This window comes from Cricetulus griseus, chromosome 2 (assembly GCF_003668045.3).
Source record: "Cricetulus griseus strain 17A/GY chromosome 2, alternate assembly CriGri-PICRH-1.0, whole genome shotgun sequence".
NCBI classification, from domain to species: domain Eukaryota; kingdom Metazoa; phylum Chordata; class Mammalia; order Rodentia; family Cricetidae; genus Cricetulus; species Cricetulus griseus.
The window spans coordinates 62,953,889-62,974,892 of record NC_048595.1 but is presented as its reverse complement, the minus strand read 5'-3'; the positions used below and the strand labels follow the sequence as shown (position 1 = coordinate 62,974,892).

The 21,004-nt window shown below is 39.4% G+C and overlaps 1 protein-coding gene across 4 annotated transcripts in view; it reads left to right on the top strand.

Moving 5' to 3' along the window:
- The first annotated feature begins 2,009 nt into the window (after nt 1-2,009).
- The window catches only part of LOC100755760 (centlein), a 279,351-nt gene continuing 260,356 nt past the window's right edge, over nt 2,010-21,004 (top strand). For 3 of the 4 annotated variants that reach the window (XM_027400366.2, XM_027400364.2, XM_027400363.2), the window contains exons 1-2: nt 2,011-2,450; nt 6,920-7,008. In XM_027400366.2, coding sequence (XP_027256167.2) covers nt 2,091-2,450; nt 6,920-7,008 — 449 coding nt within the window. In that variant the 5' untranslated portion in view covers nt 2,011-2,090. Of the gene's footprint in view, nt 2,451-6,919; nt 7,009-21,004 lie in introns of all 4 variants that reach the window. The other variant, XM_027400365.2, reaches the window with a different exon arrangement.

Genomic DNA, 21,004 nt, shown 5'->3' with positions numbered 1-21,004 from the left:
TTTTAGAGTTAAATGGATTTAAAACACAGAAAGTCAGAAAAATTACATTGACCTTTGAAGTCTCAGTTTCTTCACTAAGTTCTGATGACATCTAATTTAACATAAAACAATAATTGAGTGAATTTATATTTGAAAATCGTCATTGGACTAAGCAAATGTTAAATGTTCAATATGGTAGCTATTTGTAAGACAAGTTTATGTCGTTTTTCTTTTTTTGTGTGTCCATATGTGTGTTCATGTGTATGCATTAGGCACTTGTGAGTGTGGAGGCCTGAAGTCCTGTGTCTCCTTCAGTCACTCTCTGTTTCAGTTTTTGAAACAGAGTCTCTCACTGAACTTGGAACTTGCTGGTTTAGCTAGAGTGGCTGGCCAGCATTTACCAAGGATCTTCTAGTCTCTCCTTAGTCAGTTCTGGTATTACAGGTCTGTCAACATGTAGCAAGCTTTTTTTTTTTTTTTTTTTGTCAGCCACCAGCTCACAAATGACAACAAGGAGACTTATTAATTATGAAAGCTGGGCCATTAGCTTAGGCTTGGCCTTCTAGCTCTTACTACTTAAATTAACCCATATTTTTATTAATCTATTTTTTACCACATGGCTTTTACCTCTCTCCCATTGTGTGTGTCTGACTCATTCTGTGTCCATTTGTGTCTTGATGGTGTCTCCTCTGCACCTCAATTATGACATCTACCTTTCTCTGCCTGGAAGTCTCACCTATCTCTCCTGCCTAGCTATTGGCTGTTCAGCTTTTTATTACACCAATTACAGCAACACATCTTCACATCATGTACAAATGTTCTACAACAGCAACATAACGGTGCCTGGCTTAAAAAAAAAAAAAAGTGGGCTCTGGGGGATTGAACTCAGGTCCTCATGCTTTCGAAGCAAACACTTCATTGACTGAATCATGGCCTCTAATCCTACATGTACTTTAAAAATAATTCTTAAATACAGTTTATAAGGTTTTCCCCTTGGAGGGTAAAGAAGACAAGAGGCAGTTTTCTGGAATGCTGACTAAATTCTAGCATAGATGATTTGAAAATGGTTGCTTCACAGTGGGGCCAATACCTATTTCAAATGTCTTCCAAGTATTCTGTTTTTTTTTTTTTCCTGAAATTTTATCTTTCTGTGAAGCTCAGCTCAGCGTGTATGCCTTTAGTAAGTTTAGCAACAGCGAGGCGGTGTTTTAAGGATAAAGGAAGGTTATTACGTACTTGAAATTTATAACAAAGCAAGTAAGAAAAAGCCAGAGACTAAAAGAGAAAGTTAATAAGTCGGTCTCATTTTTTTTCATCACACTCTGCTGCTGACTTTAGATGGGTCCAAGGACACCAAACTGTTGGGCCTTGTAGGACAAACTTGCTCTGATATCCAGCCAAGGGATAAAGAAATTGACAGAAAGACTCAAAGGAAACCATGACTCTTGCAAAACAAAAGACAAACGGTGTAGGAAGGATCATAATTCAAGTGGGAAGCCTTGCTCGATAGTCCCAGCTCAGCACAAGGCTTTCCGTGTCTCCTTGACTTCAGTGGGCTGGATGTCAGCAGCAAGGAGGGAAGGCGGCGTTGCCAAGGGGTGTGAAGAAAACACTTAACTCTAAAACCTATTCCCCTGATCCTCAAGGAGCTTACAACAGCGTTGGAGAGATTAGCAGGGTAACTAACACTTGAGGGCGGTCAATGAAACGTGAAAAAAGAGTTGGCAGAAGCCTTGGGAGGAGGAGGAATTCACAGTTCGGGATCACTGGGGGCTGGGGCTGGCAGGAAGGCTTGAAGAGGAGGGATGTAAGCAGGCCCTCGGTGGAGGCCAGGGCCTTAGGAGGGCGGGGAACCCAGGCGATGCAGACTCAGGACTCAAGCGACTCCAGCAGAGCCTTTGCTGGCCGAGCCTCATCCGCCCCGGCGCGCACGCGCAGCTCGACTGCCCGCGCCAGGGGCTCGCCCGCGGGAAGCCAGCTTGTAGCTGCGAGCGCGGGACGAGGCGGGAAAAGCTGTGCGCATGCGTAGACCGGCAGGCCGGGCTCCTCCAGGATGGGGAAGCGAAGGTGGAGTTTTCAAGCGGGAACTTGACCCGTTAGGCGCCGCGGCCATGGCGGCGCGCTCGCCGTCCTCCCCGCTGCTTCCACCCCCGGGACGGCCGTCGGGCCGCCGGTCCCCATGCCCCGGGCACGGAGCCGAGGTGCACGCCGTGCGCAGCGAGGCCTCGGGTCTGACGGACGCCGCGAGGGAGATCTTCGCGGATAAAAGCGACTTAGTCTGGAGGGCCGAAGAAGGGGCAGGGGGCCGGCGAGGGCCGGGGAGGACCGAGGCCTCAATCGCTCCGGTCGCCGGCGCGCCCTCGGGGTCCTGGCGGCCAGAGGGCCTCTCCGTTGCGGAGGCGAAGGCGACTCGGACGCAGCTGCTGGAGGAAGAGCTGAGCAGCCTAAAGGAGGAGCTAGCCCTGTGTCAGGTATCAGGACTGGCCGCCGGCCTTCCCGTTCACCGCCGCCGCCCCGTGCTCTCGCCCGCGGCCCGGGCATCTAGGGAGCCCTCCCGGGACGCGCCCTCCAGGCTCCACGCCAGGCTCGGCCATCGCCTGGGAGGCAGGCTCTGCCCATCGCCTGGGCTACAGGCGCTGTCCCTCTGCAGAGCTGGGTGTCCTTTTGATAGATGCTTTCTAAAGGCGCCTTCTTCCAAGCCCAAGTTCCTGGTGGTGTCTAGTACCTAGTGCCCATGAGTGGAGCGCATTCATGAATTGGAACAAACAGGAGCGTGTCACAAAAAAATAAAATTTCACCCATGAAGTAGCCCGCTTTTAAATGTCAAACCCACACTTACCCTTGTTCTTACATTGTTATACTTCAGTTCCAAACACAATCTCAGTTTTTTGAAAGCCCCAGGACTGGGGAGTTCACACATAGAATGCTCCCCATTCATTTATTAACTGAGAAGGATCCCATAGATCACGAATACCAAATACTTTCACGTGAGCTTGGCAGAGGAAAGCAGTTATTAACTTAGTTGCACTCAAATTACTTTCCAAATTACTTTTAGGGTTTGTGTAAACTAAAGCAAGATTGCCTGTCCTTTAGTGCAAGGGACTTTTTTTGGGGGGGGGGCTGGGATGGGGCTAAGATTTGGCCAGAACCTTTAGTTAGGAACCAGGAGGTCAGTTAATTGCAGGTCTTTTTTTTTAAAAAAAAAAATACAATCACTATTATAAGAGATTAGGAACTGCCAACAGAGAGATAAGCTTTTCGAGCATTATTATTAATTCAGATCAGTAAAACCTTGCTCATTCTCTTATAGTATGCTCTGTTGGGTTCTCTCAACCCATCTTATAGGTCTTTGCTTTAAAAACAACAGAATCTTGTTTAATTTGAATATAGCTTTGGTTAAATAATTGGGGAGCAATTATCTGACTGCCCCTTTTTTGTTTTCTCATTTTCCATTCTCTGGCAAAAGAGCAAAGGGATAAATAAAAGATAGCCATGAACTAAAGTGTTTTGTCTATTGTAAACCTCACCCTGGGGGATTTAAAGATGTGTGCTCATGCTAAAGGCTTTTGTTAAAGAAACAATCTAGACACTACCCGACTATTCTACAGTTTCCCATTACTTTACTCCCGCTTTTATAACCTTAAAAATATGGCTCCCAGTATGACATTGGCCTTTTTTACCTTGGGCATACCTGGACTAGGATATTATAGCAGTACTTGAGGCAGATGTAAGAAATAGAAATGGTCCTAACTAGCTTAGAATGGCATTTCTTGAGATTTGATAATATTAATACTGTTAGATGATCAGAGACATTACAATAAATTCCAGTAATGGGGTTGGCAGTATCCCTCATCACCAAGATTATAGCCAGACCAGATTCCTGCTCTTAGAGAGACTAGGGAAAAATAATTAAACTCCTAGTTGTTTTGTAACAAAGTTAAACAGTTAGATTCTTTATGTGAATTCTACGTATTATTAACCATACATCACAGCACCTGAGAATATAGAGTATCAAAATGTTAGAAATCACAGCCCAAGTAAGAAACTCATTTTATATCTCAACTCCCTGGAACACATGTGGTCTCTAGGTCAGCAGAAGAAAGGCAGAATAAATGAGTGGAAAGCTGTCTATTTTGTTAATTGAAGGGAGTAACTTCAAAATGGAGCACTATCCTAAGACATTTTAAAGGGATTTTCATGAAGTTTTTATGCCTTATTTCATTTGTTTATAGAGATTACTTCCAGCCTATTTGTTTTTATGAAGTCTTTCAAGACTATATCCTGTTTGTGACAAAATGCAGGGTAGTATGTGTATATACACATTTATCACCATTTATAGACTAGCAAATGAAAAAAATGATGTTGGATTTATAAAGTGTGTGTGTGTGTGTGTGTGTGTGTGTGTGTGTGTGTGTGTGTGTAGGGGGTTATTGGAGCAACCAATAACATTTATTAACTATAAGTCAGTTTCAGTTGAAAATTAATTAGGGCATTTAAGTAACAGACATATATGTTCATTACTAAATTTAATGATAAACTTTTTGAAAACATATGGTATTGGGAATTAGAACATTTGCCCAGAGAACTAAGTTGTATTTTGTAACTACCATATATTTAGCTATGTTGAAGCCTTGTCCAGGTATTAAAAACAAAACAAAACAAAACACCAAAAAGACTTGAGAATGCATCTTGTAGTTGTGTTCCTCACATAGTTAGAAGCTATATTCTAATAGAGTAATGTTCTTGATCAATCCCAATATAAGAGAGCCCAGACCACCGTGGGTAGAGCCTAGGCTAGTGTTCCTGGGTTTATAGGAAAGCAGGCTGAGTGAGCGAGTAAGCAGCATTCCTACACAGCCTGTGCTTCAGTTCTTGCCTCCCGGTTCCTGCCCTCCTTGTCTCCCTTAATGATGGACTGTGATCACATATGCAAGCCAAATAAACCATTTCCTTGCCAAAGTTTCTTTTGGTTATAGTGTCTTTATCACAGCAATAGAAAGCAAACAAGGGAAGCTGTCAAGATGACTTAGTGGGCAAGAGTGCTGCTGTATACCAAGATCCCGCAGTGGAAGGAAAGAAACAACTCCCAAAAGTGGTCCTTGACACAAACCGTATTGAAAGTGTGTCTCCCAAACCCTAATAAAAAACGCAATAGGACCATGGTTTAATAGACTTGAGCATTAGTTATAAACAGCCAAGGACAGCTTCTTTTGAGGAGGTGATAGTTAAGTAAACCTAGAATCAAGTGAGGGAATAATCTATGTGAAGACCTGGATGATGGTATTCCATGCCCAAAGGCATGTTCATGTCTCTACAAGAAGCTCTTAGATTCACAGGTCAAAAATTCTCCAACAGATTTCCATTAGATTTGGCAAATAACCCCAACTCTAAAACTGCATGTCATCTTGTCTCACACCCACCTCTCCAAGAGTATCATGCTCCTGTATCCTTAGGTTGACTTCCTTGTTCTGCTTGAACCAGAGCCTTTGGGTCATTATTATTTTTTTTAAAGCTCCCAAAGTGATTCCTGTTAAGCAGAATCAATTATAACTGATATATCCAGTAAGTCTGAAACTGTCCATTGGATTAGGCAGGGTAGAAGATGACGGGAGATGTTAATGTGTTGGTATAGAGGGAAAGTTATGTGCTCCATGCAACCTTCTTTGGCGATTTATCTGTTTAGAGTTTCTGTTGCTTTTAGAATCACCTTGTGTTTTAATGGCTGCTTTCTAAGAATTCTTGATATATTTTGGATAGAAGTATTAGATTTATCTTTGATAAATATTTCCTTTCAATCGATGGTTTCCTTTTTGCCTTTTCATTTTTAAAAAATATTGATTCTTTGTGAATTTTATACAATGTATTTGATCATGTTCATTTCCCTACTCCCCTTAACTCTTAGATCCACCCTACCTCCCCACCCCATGTTTCTGTCTCTCCTTCTCTTTCTCCTTCACTCTCTTAAAATAACACATTGAGCCCAATTTTTGCTGCCCATGTGCTCCTGCTCCTCTGTGGGCCCATCTATTGTAGCATGGTTGATCTTCCAGAGACCACACCCTTAAAATGTTCCGTTCCGTGAAGCCATCAACTGTCCACAGCTTTTCAGAAAGGAGTAAGGGCTCCTCAGGCTTTTTTCCCCAGGAAGGGAATCTTATTGAAAGAAATGCAGAGTGAATGAGGTAGGAAAGTGTAGGCAGCTGGGGTAGTTATTTCATGGGGTTGTGAGGTTCAGGGACCTGGAAGACAGAGCTGCAGATGAAGGGCAGTTTCTTCCTCTTAGAGTAAATCTACATTTATTTTGGTGTTTCAGAATTTGCATCACAAAATATGAGTGGCAACAATACCAGTATTGGAGGGTAGGCTATTAGTATATTTTTGTTTGTTTGTTTGTTTTTTTGAGACAGGGTTTCTCTATGTAGCTTTGGAGCCTGTCCTGGCACTCACTCTGTAGATCAGGCTGGCCAGGAACTCACAGAGATCCACCTGCCTCTGTCTCCGCAGTGCTGGGATTAAAGGTGATCATCAACACCATCCCATGGGGGAATTTTTAAAATAAGGCTTTCCTACCATACTCTTAAATAGTTTTTTTAAAGTGACTTTTGTGTGTGGGGGTATTTTGCCTGCTTGTATATTTGTGTATCATGTGTGTTCAGTGCTCAAGGAAGCAAAAAGAGGGCATCAGATTCCCTGGGACTGGGATTACACGTGGTTGGAAGCCACCATGTGGATGCTGGGCCTTCAAGTGTGTCCTCTAGAGCAGCAGCTAGTGCTCTTAACCACGGAGCCATCTCCAGTCTCTCCCTGCTGTACTTTTAAAGGATTCATTGGAATAATTATAGAAGTAGCAGTAAAATAGTTGTTTTTCCATATTTAAATTTAACATAATATCTCTTATCAATAGAAACAACATACTTAAAATGCTTTTTATTTCCTTAAGGCTGACAAAGAATTTGTATGGTCTTTGTGGAAACGTCTCCAGGCAACAAATCCTGATCTCACTCAAACTGTCAGCTTGGTCGTGGAAAGGTGAGCTCTCAAATAATTTTTTTCATGAGTTTTGAGTTTCTTTGATTTGTTTTTCTTAAATATAAAGTTTTAAACTGTCAATGCCCCCAAAATATTAGTTTGATTTCCAAATGACTGTCATAATTACAATATTATAATTACTGGATTTATAACAAGAAATGCCAGATTCCTCAAGTATGTACCAGTCTTTCTCCTGCTGACATGTGTATGTATATGATGCATATGTATGAGACAGGGTCTCTTGTAGTCCAGGCTGACCTTATACTTGCTATGTAGCTGTGGATGACTTTGAACTCCTGATCTTTTCCCCTTCCTCCAAGTGCTGGAATCTTGCTCATATTCTGACATATGAATACTTGGCAGGTAGGAGAAAACTATGGATTATACACTAGATAAGACTGTATATAAGTATGCCACACCTTTGGCTTTTTACTCAACAGATGTCGGGAGAGGGAACTCCTTAGACTGACTCAGTTTTCCCCATTATATAATTGCAGCATGTTCTTGAAAACCTGAGATGACTTTGCCAGAGTAGAGGAAGTGTTCCGGAATAAGTTGAGAGTTACCATTTATACTTCAATATTGCCCTGTAGGGATGCTCAGTCATTTAACTGTAGATTATGGAGCCTCTCTGTGGTCATTAGAAACAGTGGAGTGATGCTGGTACTCCTCATCACACATTTAGTTTGCAGTAGTCCCCTGGCATTTAACACAGTGATTAACACACTTGCTTTCCTATTAAATGGATTTCATTATATTTCCTAAATGAGGAGCTAAACATATGGATATCTCTTCATTTCCTCATTTCTTTACTGGAATCAGGCTCATATAACCTATGTAACATTTTTGATGACTTTGGCTGTATTCTTGTTTGCGTTGTCTAGTCCTGGTATCATTCTAACAATATCTGCTTTTTTTTGTTAGACTTGGTGATACTTGTCAGACTATGCCAAATTTTACTGTCTTTGATTATTGTAGACTCCTAAAATATTGCAATTGGCTTTTCCTGATGTTGCTTGTATGTCCAGTTTATCAGTGGTACTTCCCTTTTGATGATCAGAATTACCTTCTGTTGAAGCTCCCTGGTTGCTTCTTCAGTATACTGGAATGCATGTTTCTGTTCCTGGTTTTTTTTTGTTTTTTTTTTTTTTGAAGCAGTGTAAACTTCTAGAAAAGTTCTGGCTGTTGAATTGACATTTCTGCATTTCTGTCATTTTATTCTTCATCCTTCTTTCTTCGTAATGTTTTTTTTTTCCAACTTAGAAAAGTATCCTCAATTCTTACTTGTATTTTTGTGGAACTGATGGAAATATTGAAATATGAGGCCATTTTCTCATTTTTTAATTTTCATTTTATATTTAATATACTAATATTTGTATTTGTAGAAGAGTATATATATTTATGTATCCATACTGTTTATAAGTAAATATATTGGAGGTATGTTCTTAAACTCAGAAACTTTTTGTTCTTAAGATATATAATAAGAATTTATTGTTTTATAGCTGTGATTTTCAAAATATTGTGTATATAATTTGTACATAACTAGTAAAAAGTTCTCTAGAGGAACTGAACTAATAGAATGAATCTATATTATTAAGGGTTTTATTAGATTGGTTTACACAATATTGGTTGGGTAGTCCAATAATGTTTACACACTAGAGAGGCTGAGAACCTGGTAGCTGCTTAGTCAATGAGGCTGATGCCTGAGCATCCCAGTGTGGTGCTGAAGGCCTGGAGGATTCCTGGAAGGCTCCTGGTCATCAGTCTATATTGGAAGGCCAAAGAAGCTAGCTTCCAATATCATTGTAAGATGGCAGGAGCCATATCAGCAACAGAGGAGATACACTGATCAGCAAGGATTAAAAATGAGCAGACAGAAACAGCAGTTTCCATGGGACCTCCTTATATCTGGGTTGCCACTAGGAGGCATTGTCCATTCTGGGGAAGTTCTCTCTACTGACTTAACCCTTTCAGGAAATAATCTTGCCCAGAGGCTTGTCTCTTAGTCAATTCAAGACCAAGTCAGGTTGATAGCTGTGATGCCTAATCCTGTTTGTCAGCCTGGCTGGGTCTGGAACTGAGCATTCCTTGAGATATTTCTAGATCATATTGTTTGAAATGGGAAGATACCTTTAAGTGTGGGTGGCATCTTTTGGTGAAATCCCAGATAAAAGGACATGGAAGAAAAAAAGTTTTGCTTTTGCCAACTTGCATTCACCTTTCCTGGCACATTCATCCACTCTATGTCTGCTACTGCTGATTCCTTTGCTTTTTTGGGTTTTCAACACGGACTGAACATCAGAAGCTCTCTAGAAATCCTCCAGGCCTTTGGTACCATATTGAGACTGCTGAAGGGTCCAGCCTCATGGACTGAGCAACTACTGTTTTTTCTGGTGTGATACAGATGGTGTTGGAGGTATGTTTATAGCTGTGACCGTATATGTATGTATACATATGTATATGTATATACTCAGACCATATTGAGTAAACCCATCTAATAAATTCTCATTTAATATGCATATATCCTATCACTTCTGTTATTCAAGAACACCCTGATGAGTACAGCAACCAAGACTAACATCACTCAACATATACTTGAAAATTGTTTAAAATGATGGTATTGTAGATACACATACACAGTGTACCAATCTTTTGGGTGGAATCCAGGAATCTTTCTAAAAATAAACTTTCCGGACAATTCTGATGTTGTAGTTCATAGATTATATTATGAAATGTCTTAAATTTGAGTTGATTTTTTTAAAATTGGAAATCTATTCATGCAGTTTCTAATGTTATTACTATGTAAATATTTTCTAGAGAGCTAGGTAGTATATTTATGTTCATTTACAAGTACAAAGTCTGCCACTCAGCCTGAATCATTTAAAAAGGAATGTTCTAAATGTTAAAGTTAAATAGACTACAGAAAAGTAATGTGTCATTTGATCCCAACTAATTAATTATTATTAATTATACAAATTAGGCTCTGTTTGAGTATGATGGTATCTTGGTCTTTCTGAACAGTGTTCCCCACAGCCCTGGAATTTATAGTTGCCCTTCTTTTTCATAAAAAGTATTGATGGTGGTTGAATCCTAGGTTTGGTGTTTCCAGGTTCTTGGCCTCTTATTAAAAGAATCGAATAAACACATCTACAGATTTGCAAAATAAACAAGATAATTTTATTTGTAGCTCAGTGATAGATTATAGAGGGATATGCTGCCCAGATTGACAGAAGCCCCCAAAAGTAAGAGTACTCTTGGAGGTCCCAGGGAGATTTAGAAGAACAAAGTGAGGGAAATTCTTTATTTTGAATGATAAATTAGGTCATATATTTATTTTTCCCAATGTTCATGTCCTTTCCATATGCCTTTCATTTAAATCACACCCAACTATGCATAGGTATAAGATGGTAAATAATGGATTTGCCTTACTGTGCATGCACTCAAAACCATTTTAGGTAAGATTGTCCGTCTGTTTTACTTGATTCATTGGGAATACACTTTTATGAAAGTGTATAGATTTGACTGTTATTAAGTGTATTGGTCAGGGTTCTGTCTGTGTTATTATTCAGGGATGAAAGCACAGGTAGTCAGATGCAAGTGAAAGTTCGAGGGGCTTCTGACATTGTTAGGTGTATTGCTTGGAGAGGGTTGTGTGTGCATACTATATGCAAACTAAGGAAGTAGGCTGCCAAGTACATTGCAAGGGCCAGGAGCAAGCTCTCAATGTCCAGTTTTTTGGATAAGAGGCCAAGAAGTTGGAAATGCCCAACTCTGACCTGACAACTTGAACATATTTGGCCAAACCAAATGTGAGGAAGTGAGAAAATACATTCTTTCCTTTCTTACTAGTAAAAATTCTCCTCGCTACTTGTTAGTCCTTTTTATTATGAAGTCCAGGGCTTAGAGTCCCGGACATTTCCACAATATAAATTCCATTGATTGTCCACTCTATCTGGGGAAGACTCTTTTTTTAATTGTATGATATTTAGGAAGCATATATGGATTGTTCAGCTCCCATTTCCTACCCAAACTCTGAGGAAACTGGTCATTTCCTTAGGTGATGACACTTCCTGGCTTTCTAGGACTGGATTATAATAAGACATGACTTCTAACTATTTATATATCTCCCCTAATCCCTGCAACTTCTCATTCAGGCAATGACCCCACTTTAGTGAGCAGCACCTTTCCCAAGAGGCTCACTGGGAAGAGATCACATTCTCCACCTGGAGGATGCCAAAAGCCTGCTTGTACCCAGGGGCACAATAGCTCAGAAGGTGACATAGATGATAGAGGAACTGAGTCTTAAGTCCAAGGAAGCAAAAGTCATATTGCACCATGTTTATCTAAGCTGAGAATAAAGACATTCACTGTCTTGAGAAGGGATCCCACCTTCAGTGGAAATTCTTTTGGGAGAACCAGACCAAAAGTTCTCCATTTTCTCCCTCCTCTCTATTTCCCCCTCTTCTCTTCATTGACGTTTATCATGGGAAACTCCCGCCCCTGTTCTGTCTCCCCTTAGGTATCTCCTCAATCATTAGTAAGAAGTTTGTGACATCATATTGTACTTATAAATTGCCTGGCCCTAATAAAAATTTGTGTACAGAAAGAAATGGTCCCCAAATGACTGTGACTATATTTAATATTTAATATCATCCTTCAGTTAGATTTTTCCCGCAAGACATAAAAAGGTGAGCTGAGATTCTATATGTGAAGGCATTCAAAGCACTCTGCTAAGATACCTCCATTAACTTAGGAATCAGGAAAGCACCACAGAAGTGAACTCTACTCTGACCCTGACCCTGACCCTGATATTGTGCATGATCTATCCAAGAGATGTATCTATAAGTCTTTCAGGGGAAATCTCTCACCATCATCCCCTTGATGGCTCATCAACTCAATAGCTAGGAATGTTGTCAGATAGCATCTGAAGCCTATAACAGTAGTTTGTGTGGTATATGCTTAAAATTTGATGTAGCATGAGAAGAGATACTCTCCCCTTCTCCCCAACCAGCCCTCCCCAAGCCCCTACCCCATCCCTGCTCTGCTCCCCAGGGAAGGTGAGGGGGATCTCCAAAGTCTATCATATCGTCCCAGGTAGGGCCCTCCCCCATGTGTCCAGACTGAGAGAGCATCCCTCCATGTGGAATGGGCTCCCAAAGTTATATGTTTATATTTTATGTGTTATAACTTTCAGCAATTTCACTGAACTTTTCTTTCATACTGTTATATCATAAATCTATCCCTTGATGATTGTTGTTTTAAACTGTTAAACTGTTAAATTTTGAATAACTTTTGATTCAGCAATAGACGACCTCAATACTAGACCAAAAGCTACAGACTGTTACAGTCATGAGTTCTACTGACCGAGGATGTCACTCAGTGGTACAGTGATTGCTTAGCGTATGCAGTGCCCTATATACAATCCTTAGTACTGCCAACATACTCTCTGTCTCTGTCTCTGTCTCTGTCTCTGTCTCTGTCTCTGTTTCTCTCTCTCTCTCTCTCTCTCTCTCTCTCTCTCTCTCTCTCTCTCTCTCCACACACACACACACCCCTTCCATCAACAACATAATAAGGTTTCTGTTGTGCCACATTCTGGATATAGCATTACTTTTAAACATTTGTAACTTTTGCTCATCTGAAAGGTTAAAACATGTTCTGGAATAGTTTGACTGCATTTCTTTTACTATGCGCATTATGTTTGAGATCTATGTTATTCTCTCTGTTATGTACCTTTTCTTAGATACATCTTTGTAAACCCATTCATTTGGCATTTCTAATGCATGTCCCGTGGAGCCTTTCAAACCTAGTACTCTGTGTGTAGAGATTAACTGGCTTTTCTTTTGGAGTTACTCTGCTACCTAACTTTTTCACTGCCACAGACGTGCCATTTTCTTCCTTCTCTCTAGATTTCACATCTTGAGAGTAATCTTTGATACCTTTTAGCCTCTTTTCTAACAGAAAATCAATCCTCAAGTTCAGTCCCTTTCTCCTTTGCAGTGTCACTCAAACCTAGTAATTCTTCTGTGTCCTTAACTTCTAAATCCTCTATCTTGGTTCTGACTGTCTCAACTGTGAACAACATACTGATTTCTTTTTCAAAATCAGTCTGTTTTGCATTCTTCACTTTGAAACAAAGAAGATGTAAGACACCAAAGGGGAGCAAACTGTAAAATTCAGGCTAGAAGTAGTCAGTGGTAATTTGGAGATTAATTTAGTGGAGATCAGGAAGAAATTTATAGTTGTTTGCTTAATCTCCTAGGAGACACTAAATGCTGCAAAGAGAACGACTTTGGGTGTTGGGAGAAGTATACACATGGCCATATATTAAACTGTTAAAATTATTAACTGAATGTCATCTGTCCGACACTTCTCAAAGTGAGAGGAAGAAGTTCTGCATTTAGCCATTTAGATGGCTGTCTAGTGGGAAAGCGTGGATGTGGACAGTTTGTAATGGAGTTTGATAAGCATTATGACAAGGATATTCATATTGTGGTATTTTTATTATAGAGACATATAATATTATTAAAATTCTATTTTAAGTAGTTAGAACTTTATTGTAAGTTTATTGTATCCTTGAAAATCAACTTTTGATTTCCTTAATAGGCATGATATGACACAAATATTGAATATTATTTATACTATATTTTGCTTATGTGCTTGCAAAAAGTATAATTTCTTATTGATTGTAGGTTGTACTGGCTAGTTTTTATTGTTAACAGGACACAATTGGGAGCTATCTGGGAATAACAAACCTCACTGTTTTGGAATTACCCAGATCGATTGGCTGGCCATGTTGGTGAGAGATTGTCTTGACTAATGATTGATGTGGGAGGGTCTAGCCTCCACTGTGGGTGGCACCATACTCAGGTAGGTGGGTCTGTGCTGTTGAAGAAAGGTAGCTGAGCATGATCCCATAAGTGAACTAGTAAGCATCATTCATTGATGGTTCTGCTTCAGGTTTTTGAGTTCATACCTTGATTTCTCTCAGTGATTTATTGTGACCAGGAAGTGTAAGCTGAAAGAAACCATTTCTTTTCCTTAGTTGCTTTTGCTTATGGTGTTTATCACAGAAACAGAAAGGAAACTAGAACAAAGATATTTATATTTGTGTGTATTTTTTTAAACTTTCAAATCAATGATTGTTGTCAAAGCTCAATTTAGGTACGACATTTGTATTGTATCTGTATTGTTTCTAATAGTTCACTGTATCCTTAGACTGAACCCTTGTACTCATGTATTACTGAAGAGTTCTCATCCTCAGCCAGCTTTTCTTCTAGCTTGTATCAAAGGCCCTGTGTAGCTGGGCCAGGAGGGAGTGGTGACTGGAATATCTGTGGTGAGGATCTAGATTACCACAGCAGCTCTACTTCTTGATGGCTGATGGTTTGTACATGTCCTGAGGAAATGCTACACAACAATTAGCATAGTGATTTGTTTGTTTTTTTTTTTTTTGAACTTGATATTTTGAAGCCACTTGTTGAACAGGTGTCATATACAACTGTGATGGTTTAATCTTGGTTGTCAGCTTGATTGGATCTGGAATCATCTAGGAGATTCTCCCATGGATGGATTTATAAGAATATTTCCTATAAAGACTTAACTGAGGCAAGGAAGACCCTCCTTCTGAGTGGGAAGAACCACCTCCCCCACACTGGCAACCCACATGTAAAGTGAGTTGAGAGAAAATCAGTGTTACTTTTGCTTGTGTTTTTGTTTTCTTTTTCTGGCTACTGTATCTACACATATGCTCTTGCTGCTGCTTCCATCTTTGCCTGACATTAAAATCTACCTTCTTTGCCTATTCAATGTACATTGAAGACCAACAGGAGTCCTGGAATCCCTTAGGCCTTCAGTCCCAAATTGGGACTGCTGAGATATTCGCTCTGGTGTCCTGAAGAGCTATGAGGTTTTTGACCTCTTCCATTTGCAGACAGCCTTTGTTGGACTACCCAACCCATATTATATAGTCCAATCTAATAAATCCCCTTTGTAATATATGTTCATTCTGTTTATTCTGTTCTTCTCTATAGAGGAACTTTAACATAATGACCATATTGTCATTTATTTTGCTATATTCTATATACTATTTATGATTATTTTTTTTTCTATTTTGATTTCCTTATTTGAATCTTGTTTTACTTTGAGAGAAGGTCTTATTATTAAACTTGTAACATGTAACACTCCTCATGCTCAGCTCCTCAGTGCTGGACTAACATGCCTGCATCTTTATTTGAAATCTAGAGGTGATGGGCATAACTAGTAATAAGGATTATGATCTCACCATTTGCAGAGTACAGTGGGGTGCAGTAATTTACAGTGGATAGGGTGATAATTTCTCTCTCTCCCTCCCTCCCTCCCTCCCTCCCTCCCTCCTCCCTCCCTCCCTCCCCTCTCTCTCTCTCTCTCTCTCTCTCTCTCTCTCTCTGTGTGTGTGTGTGTGTGTGTGTGTGTGTATTCTGTTGAAAGCAATAGTTCCATCAGATGATGAGATAAATCATAAAGGGTTGATACAAGTGTGTTTGGAATGCATGCTCAACTGCCATAAGCTGGCACCCATTTTCACCCCCCACCTTTTGGAGTAATTGTATAACCTCAGGTAATGCTAAAACTGATAGAAATGACAGTGTATTATTGTATGACAAATAGTTCGGTTGTTCCAAGTGATTTCTGGTACATTCTTTTGAAAATACCCATATTTCTAAGTATATGATTGAAAATAAATAGTAAACTAGAAACAAAATCATGGTTAATGCCACTATCAAATACTTTCTTACTTTTTTATTGAAAAATTTTATAATCTTTTTTAGGTGTTTTATGCTTAATCCTTTAATCTATTTTGAGTTACAATTTAAAAAATACTCATTTTTATTTTATGTGTTAGTGTTTGCCTGCATGTATGTAAGTGCACCACATGTGTGCCTGGAATCCATGGAGACCAGAGGAGGGTCTTGGATTCCCTGGAACTGGAGTTAGAGATGTGAAATGCCAAGTGCATTGTGAGAACTGACCCTGGATCTTGTGCAGTAGCAGAAAGTGCTGCTAACCAGGGAGCCATCTCTCCATCTCACTTTTTAAGTTGATTTTTATTTGTGGTATGAGATCAAGGTCCAATTTTATTCTTTTAAAAACATTGATTTACTGCTGGTGTATGTTTGTATGATGTGGTGTGTTGGAAATGCCATGTTGTGAGTGTGAAAGTCTGAAGACAACTTTGGGAACTTGATTCTATTCTTCTATCTTTATCTGGGTTCTTCATCCATCTTGCAAAAATGTTTTTACCCACATAGTGGTCTCACCTACCTACATTTTATTCTAAATTATTGGGATATGTAGTCTGTCCATCACAATTGATTTAAGTTTATCCTGTGTGCACTGTGTAATCTTTTTTTTTTTTAAACTAGCTGATGGTTTGTGTATGTATGGATTTACTTCCATGTTTAAATATTCTGTTCTATAGATCTGTGTGTCTGTGCTTACATCAGTAGCATAGTATTTTGATTAATATAACTTTGTGATTGAATTAATAACCAGCTAGTGTGATCTTTCTAGCTTTGTTTTCTTGCCCAAGAATTCTGTTTTGTATATGAACCTTTTTGATTAAGTTTTATTTTCATGTGAAAAATCCTGCTGCAACTCTGACAAGGTCAATATTGAAACTATAGATTGCTTTGGGTAGTGGGGACATTTCAAAAACAACCATTTTTCTGGTTCCATGATAATGAGATCGGTTTCCAACTGTGTGTATTTCTTCAGTTTGTTCATCAATGTTTTCTAGTTTTCATTCCACCTTCTTGTTAAGCTGATTTCTAAGTGTTTATATTATTTGCTGGAACTTGTTCTCAGCAGGTACTCTTAAAGAACAGAACAGAGAGAATGTTATATATCGTAAAGGGAACTCCTCTATATTTCCTTCTGTGATAGGGACTTGTAGTCCAGTAGGGACTACATCCTGAAAACTTGGTAGCAGTCCATGAGGATGTCTCTAGAGTACCAGTCTGATACTTAAGTCTTGAAGATTCCTGGGGAGTTGCTGGTCTTCAGTCCATGAGGGAAGTCTGAATAAGCTGTAGCCTGTTGTCTGTAGAGCATAAAGCAGCAGCAATAGGTGTACTTGTTTACAAGCAGGAAGCAAAGACCAAAGAGGTAGGTGTTGTTACTTTTCCTTATAGATGTTGTCTTTTGTATGTTGTGATGGGTCTCTTTTCTCTAGCTACTTTCACAGATTACTCTTAGCCTTTGATTTTTTTTTATCATTGGATTATAAAGTGTTAGGTAATAACACTGTGTGGTTTAATTTAGGGACCTGTGAGCTTAGTGAAGTTTAGACTCTGAGATTGGTTCTTGTGGTTTGAATGAAAATGCCTCTCTTAGGCTCATAGGGAAGTGGTGTTATTTGAAAGGATTAGGACATGTGGCTTTGTTAGAGTAGGTGTGGCCTTGTTGGAATAAGTGCAGCTTTTCTGGAGTAGGTGTGGCCTTCTTAGAGGAAGTATGTCAATAGGGACAGCCTTTGAGGTCTCAGAAGCTCAAGCCAGGCCTAGTGGCTCAATGTCTCTCTTCCTGCTGCCTGTTGATACAGATGTAGAACTGTCAGTTACCTCTTCAGCACCATGTCTGCCAGCATGCCACCATGCTTCCCACCTTGATGATAATGGACTAAGACTCTAAACTGTAAGCTAGCCCCAATTACATTTTTTTTCCTTTTAAGAGTTGCTATGGTCATTGTGTCTCTTCACAGCAATTGAAACTAACTATGCCAGTTTTCTGTATGTGGTTGCTCAGGGATGGCAACAGTTGTTCATGATTCTGTAGCAAAAACTACAGGGATCACCCCTGCATAGGTTTCTAGAAACCGTACTTTGTAGACAAAACTGCAGGAAGTCTATAGTTGTACTTATAGCTACGAGGGTTCTTAATGGGCTGGCTGCTAGGGTGCTCTAGGATACAGGAGACTGTGTGCTTTAATATGCTATATGATTGGCCATGATCATCTCTATATTTATTTGTTCTTAGATATTGTAGTATTGGTAATATGTCCACAAATTCTTTCCATGCAATTATTCCCTATTTTTTTGTTCTTCTGGGTTATAGTGAATTCTGAAAATCTGTGTGTTTCTCTCTCTCTCTCTCTCTCTCTCTCTCTCTCTCTCTCTCTCTCTGTGTGTGTGTGTGTGTGTGTGTGTGTGTGTGTGTATTTGTGTATGATTGAGTGCATGCGTGTATACCATGTACATGCAGGGGCCAACAGAGGTTGGAAAAGAGTGTTAGATCCCCTGGAACTAGAGTTACAAGCAGTTGTGAGAAATGTGGTAATGGGAAATGAGCCTGCAAGAACACTTACTAGTGTGCTGAACCACTAAGCCATCTCTACAGTTCCTATAATGTTCTTAATTAGACTCTTAAAAAGATTTAATTCATTATTTATGTATATGTAGATTGAGTGGAATGGGGGAGTTATGTGCTTGTGATCACGTACAGAGGCCAGAGCAGCTGGAGTTATAGGCAATTGTGAGCCATCTGATGTGGGGACTGGTAATCAAACTCAGGTCACCTCAAAGATCTTCAAACACTGTTACCCACTGATCAGTCTTTCAAGCCCAGATTGGATTCTTGAGCCTTCCTAGAGCTATTTTGTTTATGGATAGCATTTAAATTAATTTTATGGGAGTAAGATGTGGTGATATTTTATGATCTAACAAATAAAGCTTGCCTGAAGATCAGAGTGCAAAGCTAGCCACATTAGTTGCCACGCAGTGGTGGCACACACTTTTAATCCCAGTAGCCACAATGGTTAGCCATAGAGGCCAGGCAGTGATGGTACACACCTGTAATCCCAGCATTTGGGAGACAGAGTCAGACAAATCTCTGTTAATTCAATGTCATCCTGAGCTACATGAAATTGATACAGTCTATAAGAGAATCAGAACACACACAAAGGTGATCTCAGCACTTGGAATCCCATGCCTCTAATCCCAGCACTAGAAAGGAATATAAGACAGGAGGAGACAAACTCAGTGTAGTCTGAGGGTTGGTGGAGACAGATGAAGTCTGGAGATGCAGTCTAAGGACAGTATCACCCTTTCTGTCTGAGCATTTGTGGAGGTGAGAACTCTCTAGTGGCTGACTACTCTGCTTCTCTGATCTTCAGTTTTAATTCCAATATCTATCTCTGGGTTTTTATTATTAAGACCAACGGGAATTCATGCCACAGTATGAGGTTTGGTATTTTCTACTTTAGTTATCCTGTAGCTTACTGGTTTTTAAATTAGATAATTTTTGAATTTTTAATACTTTTCTATGAAGTATTATTTTAATTCACCAGATATTCTAAACTTAGCTATTGAAGTTTTTTTTTAAATGTGAGAATATTTTTAAAGGCTAAATATAGCAAAATTTACAGTATTTGGTAAAAACAAAACAAAACAACCCAACTACTTAGTTTCATTACCCTATAAGTCTAGTCAAAGTGTTGACACATTCACCCATTAGCTGTTTCCTCTTACAAGCCTTCACATCAAGACCTCCAGTGTGATTTATATTGTATTCACTTATGCTAATATTTTACTTATCTCTGGTGCTTTGTAGCATAAGGGAATAACTCTTGGAAATTTGAGAGTAAAGCTTCTAAAAGTTTGTGGAAACAAATGGTTGAACTTGACTGGAGGACTTCAGTGAAGAGAAGAAAGGTTAATATTCTTAGTAGCATTGAAGACTAACTGTATTTACCTCAAAGATGTTGCTACCCTAAAGCACTGACTGCACCTGTCACCATTCAGTGGAAAGCAGCAATTCTGGGCACTGCCTAAACATCATTAGTAAGAAGCTTTTTAGATGTAGTGATGAATAGTAATATGCAACATTTGTATATTTATTTTCAGCATTAATTATCTCAATGGTACTTTACTTCTTCTGACCTTAAAGATGAATAATAAATGGAGTAGAAATTTCCCTAATTAATCATCAGTGTGGTGAAGATGGATTTGTCCTTCAAACCAGAAACTTTTGAAATATATATGCATATACATATTTAATTTTAAAAATAGCCTGTGTCATTTGTCACCCTGATGCTGTTTATTTTAAGGAAGTAACTCATATAAGCCTTGTTTTCTGCTCTAATGGCCATTGAAGAAGTGTGGCTCAGTGGTTAAACCCTTAAGCTCATAAAGGTTCATTGATAGCTGAAAGTAAACTATGGAAACATATTTATTTTCTGTTAGCCTATTTTTTAAAAATGATGCTTGTAGCAATTGAATGGTTTTTTATTTTTAATTTTTTTTCGAGACAGGGTTTCTCTGTGTAGCTTTGGAGCCTATCCTGGCACTAGATCTGGGACCAGCCTGGCCTCAAACTCACAGAAATCCGCCTGCCTATGTCTCCCGAGTGCTGGCATTAAAGGCATGCGCCACCAACGCCCGGCTTATTTTTAAAAATTTAAATACACATAATTACGTAACTTTTTTCTGTTCCCTTTTCTGCCTCCAACCCCTTTCATGTATCTACTCTCCCTCAAATTGATGGTCACGTTTTATGATTGTAGATATTATTTATGTATTTATAAACACACACATACATACACACATATATATTTATACACACACATCCATATAAAACCAAATGAGTCTATTTGGTATTGCTCATGTGTATATGATATCGTGAACGAGCACTTTATATTGGATAATCAGTTAGGAAGTTCCTCCCTGGGATATACTAATTCTCTATCTCTCAGTATTCTTTAGTTGCCTATAGTTCTTAGTCTAGAAGTTGGGCCCGTGAGATTTCCCTCTTCCATGTTACCATACCTATTGTTATTATCCTTGTTCAGGTCTTGTTTAGATGGCCATGCTATTGAGGTATCATGGATATAGCTTTCCTGTTGTGTCTAGGAGACACAGTCCTCTGGCTCTTACAATATTTCCAGCCCATCTTCTGCCATGTTCCCTGAGTCTTAGATGCAGGAGTTGTGTTGTAGATGTGTCAGTTGAGGCTAGGCACC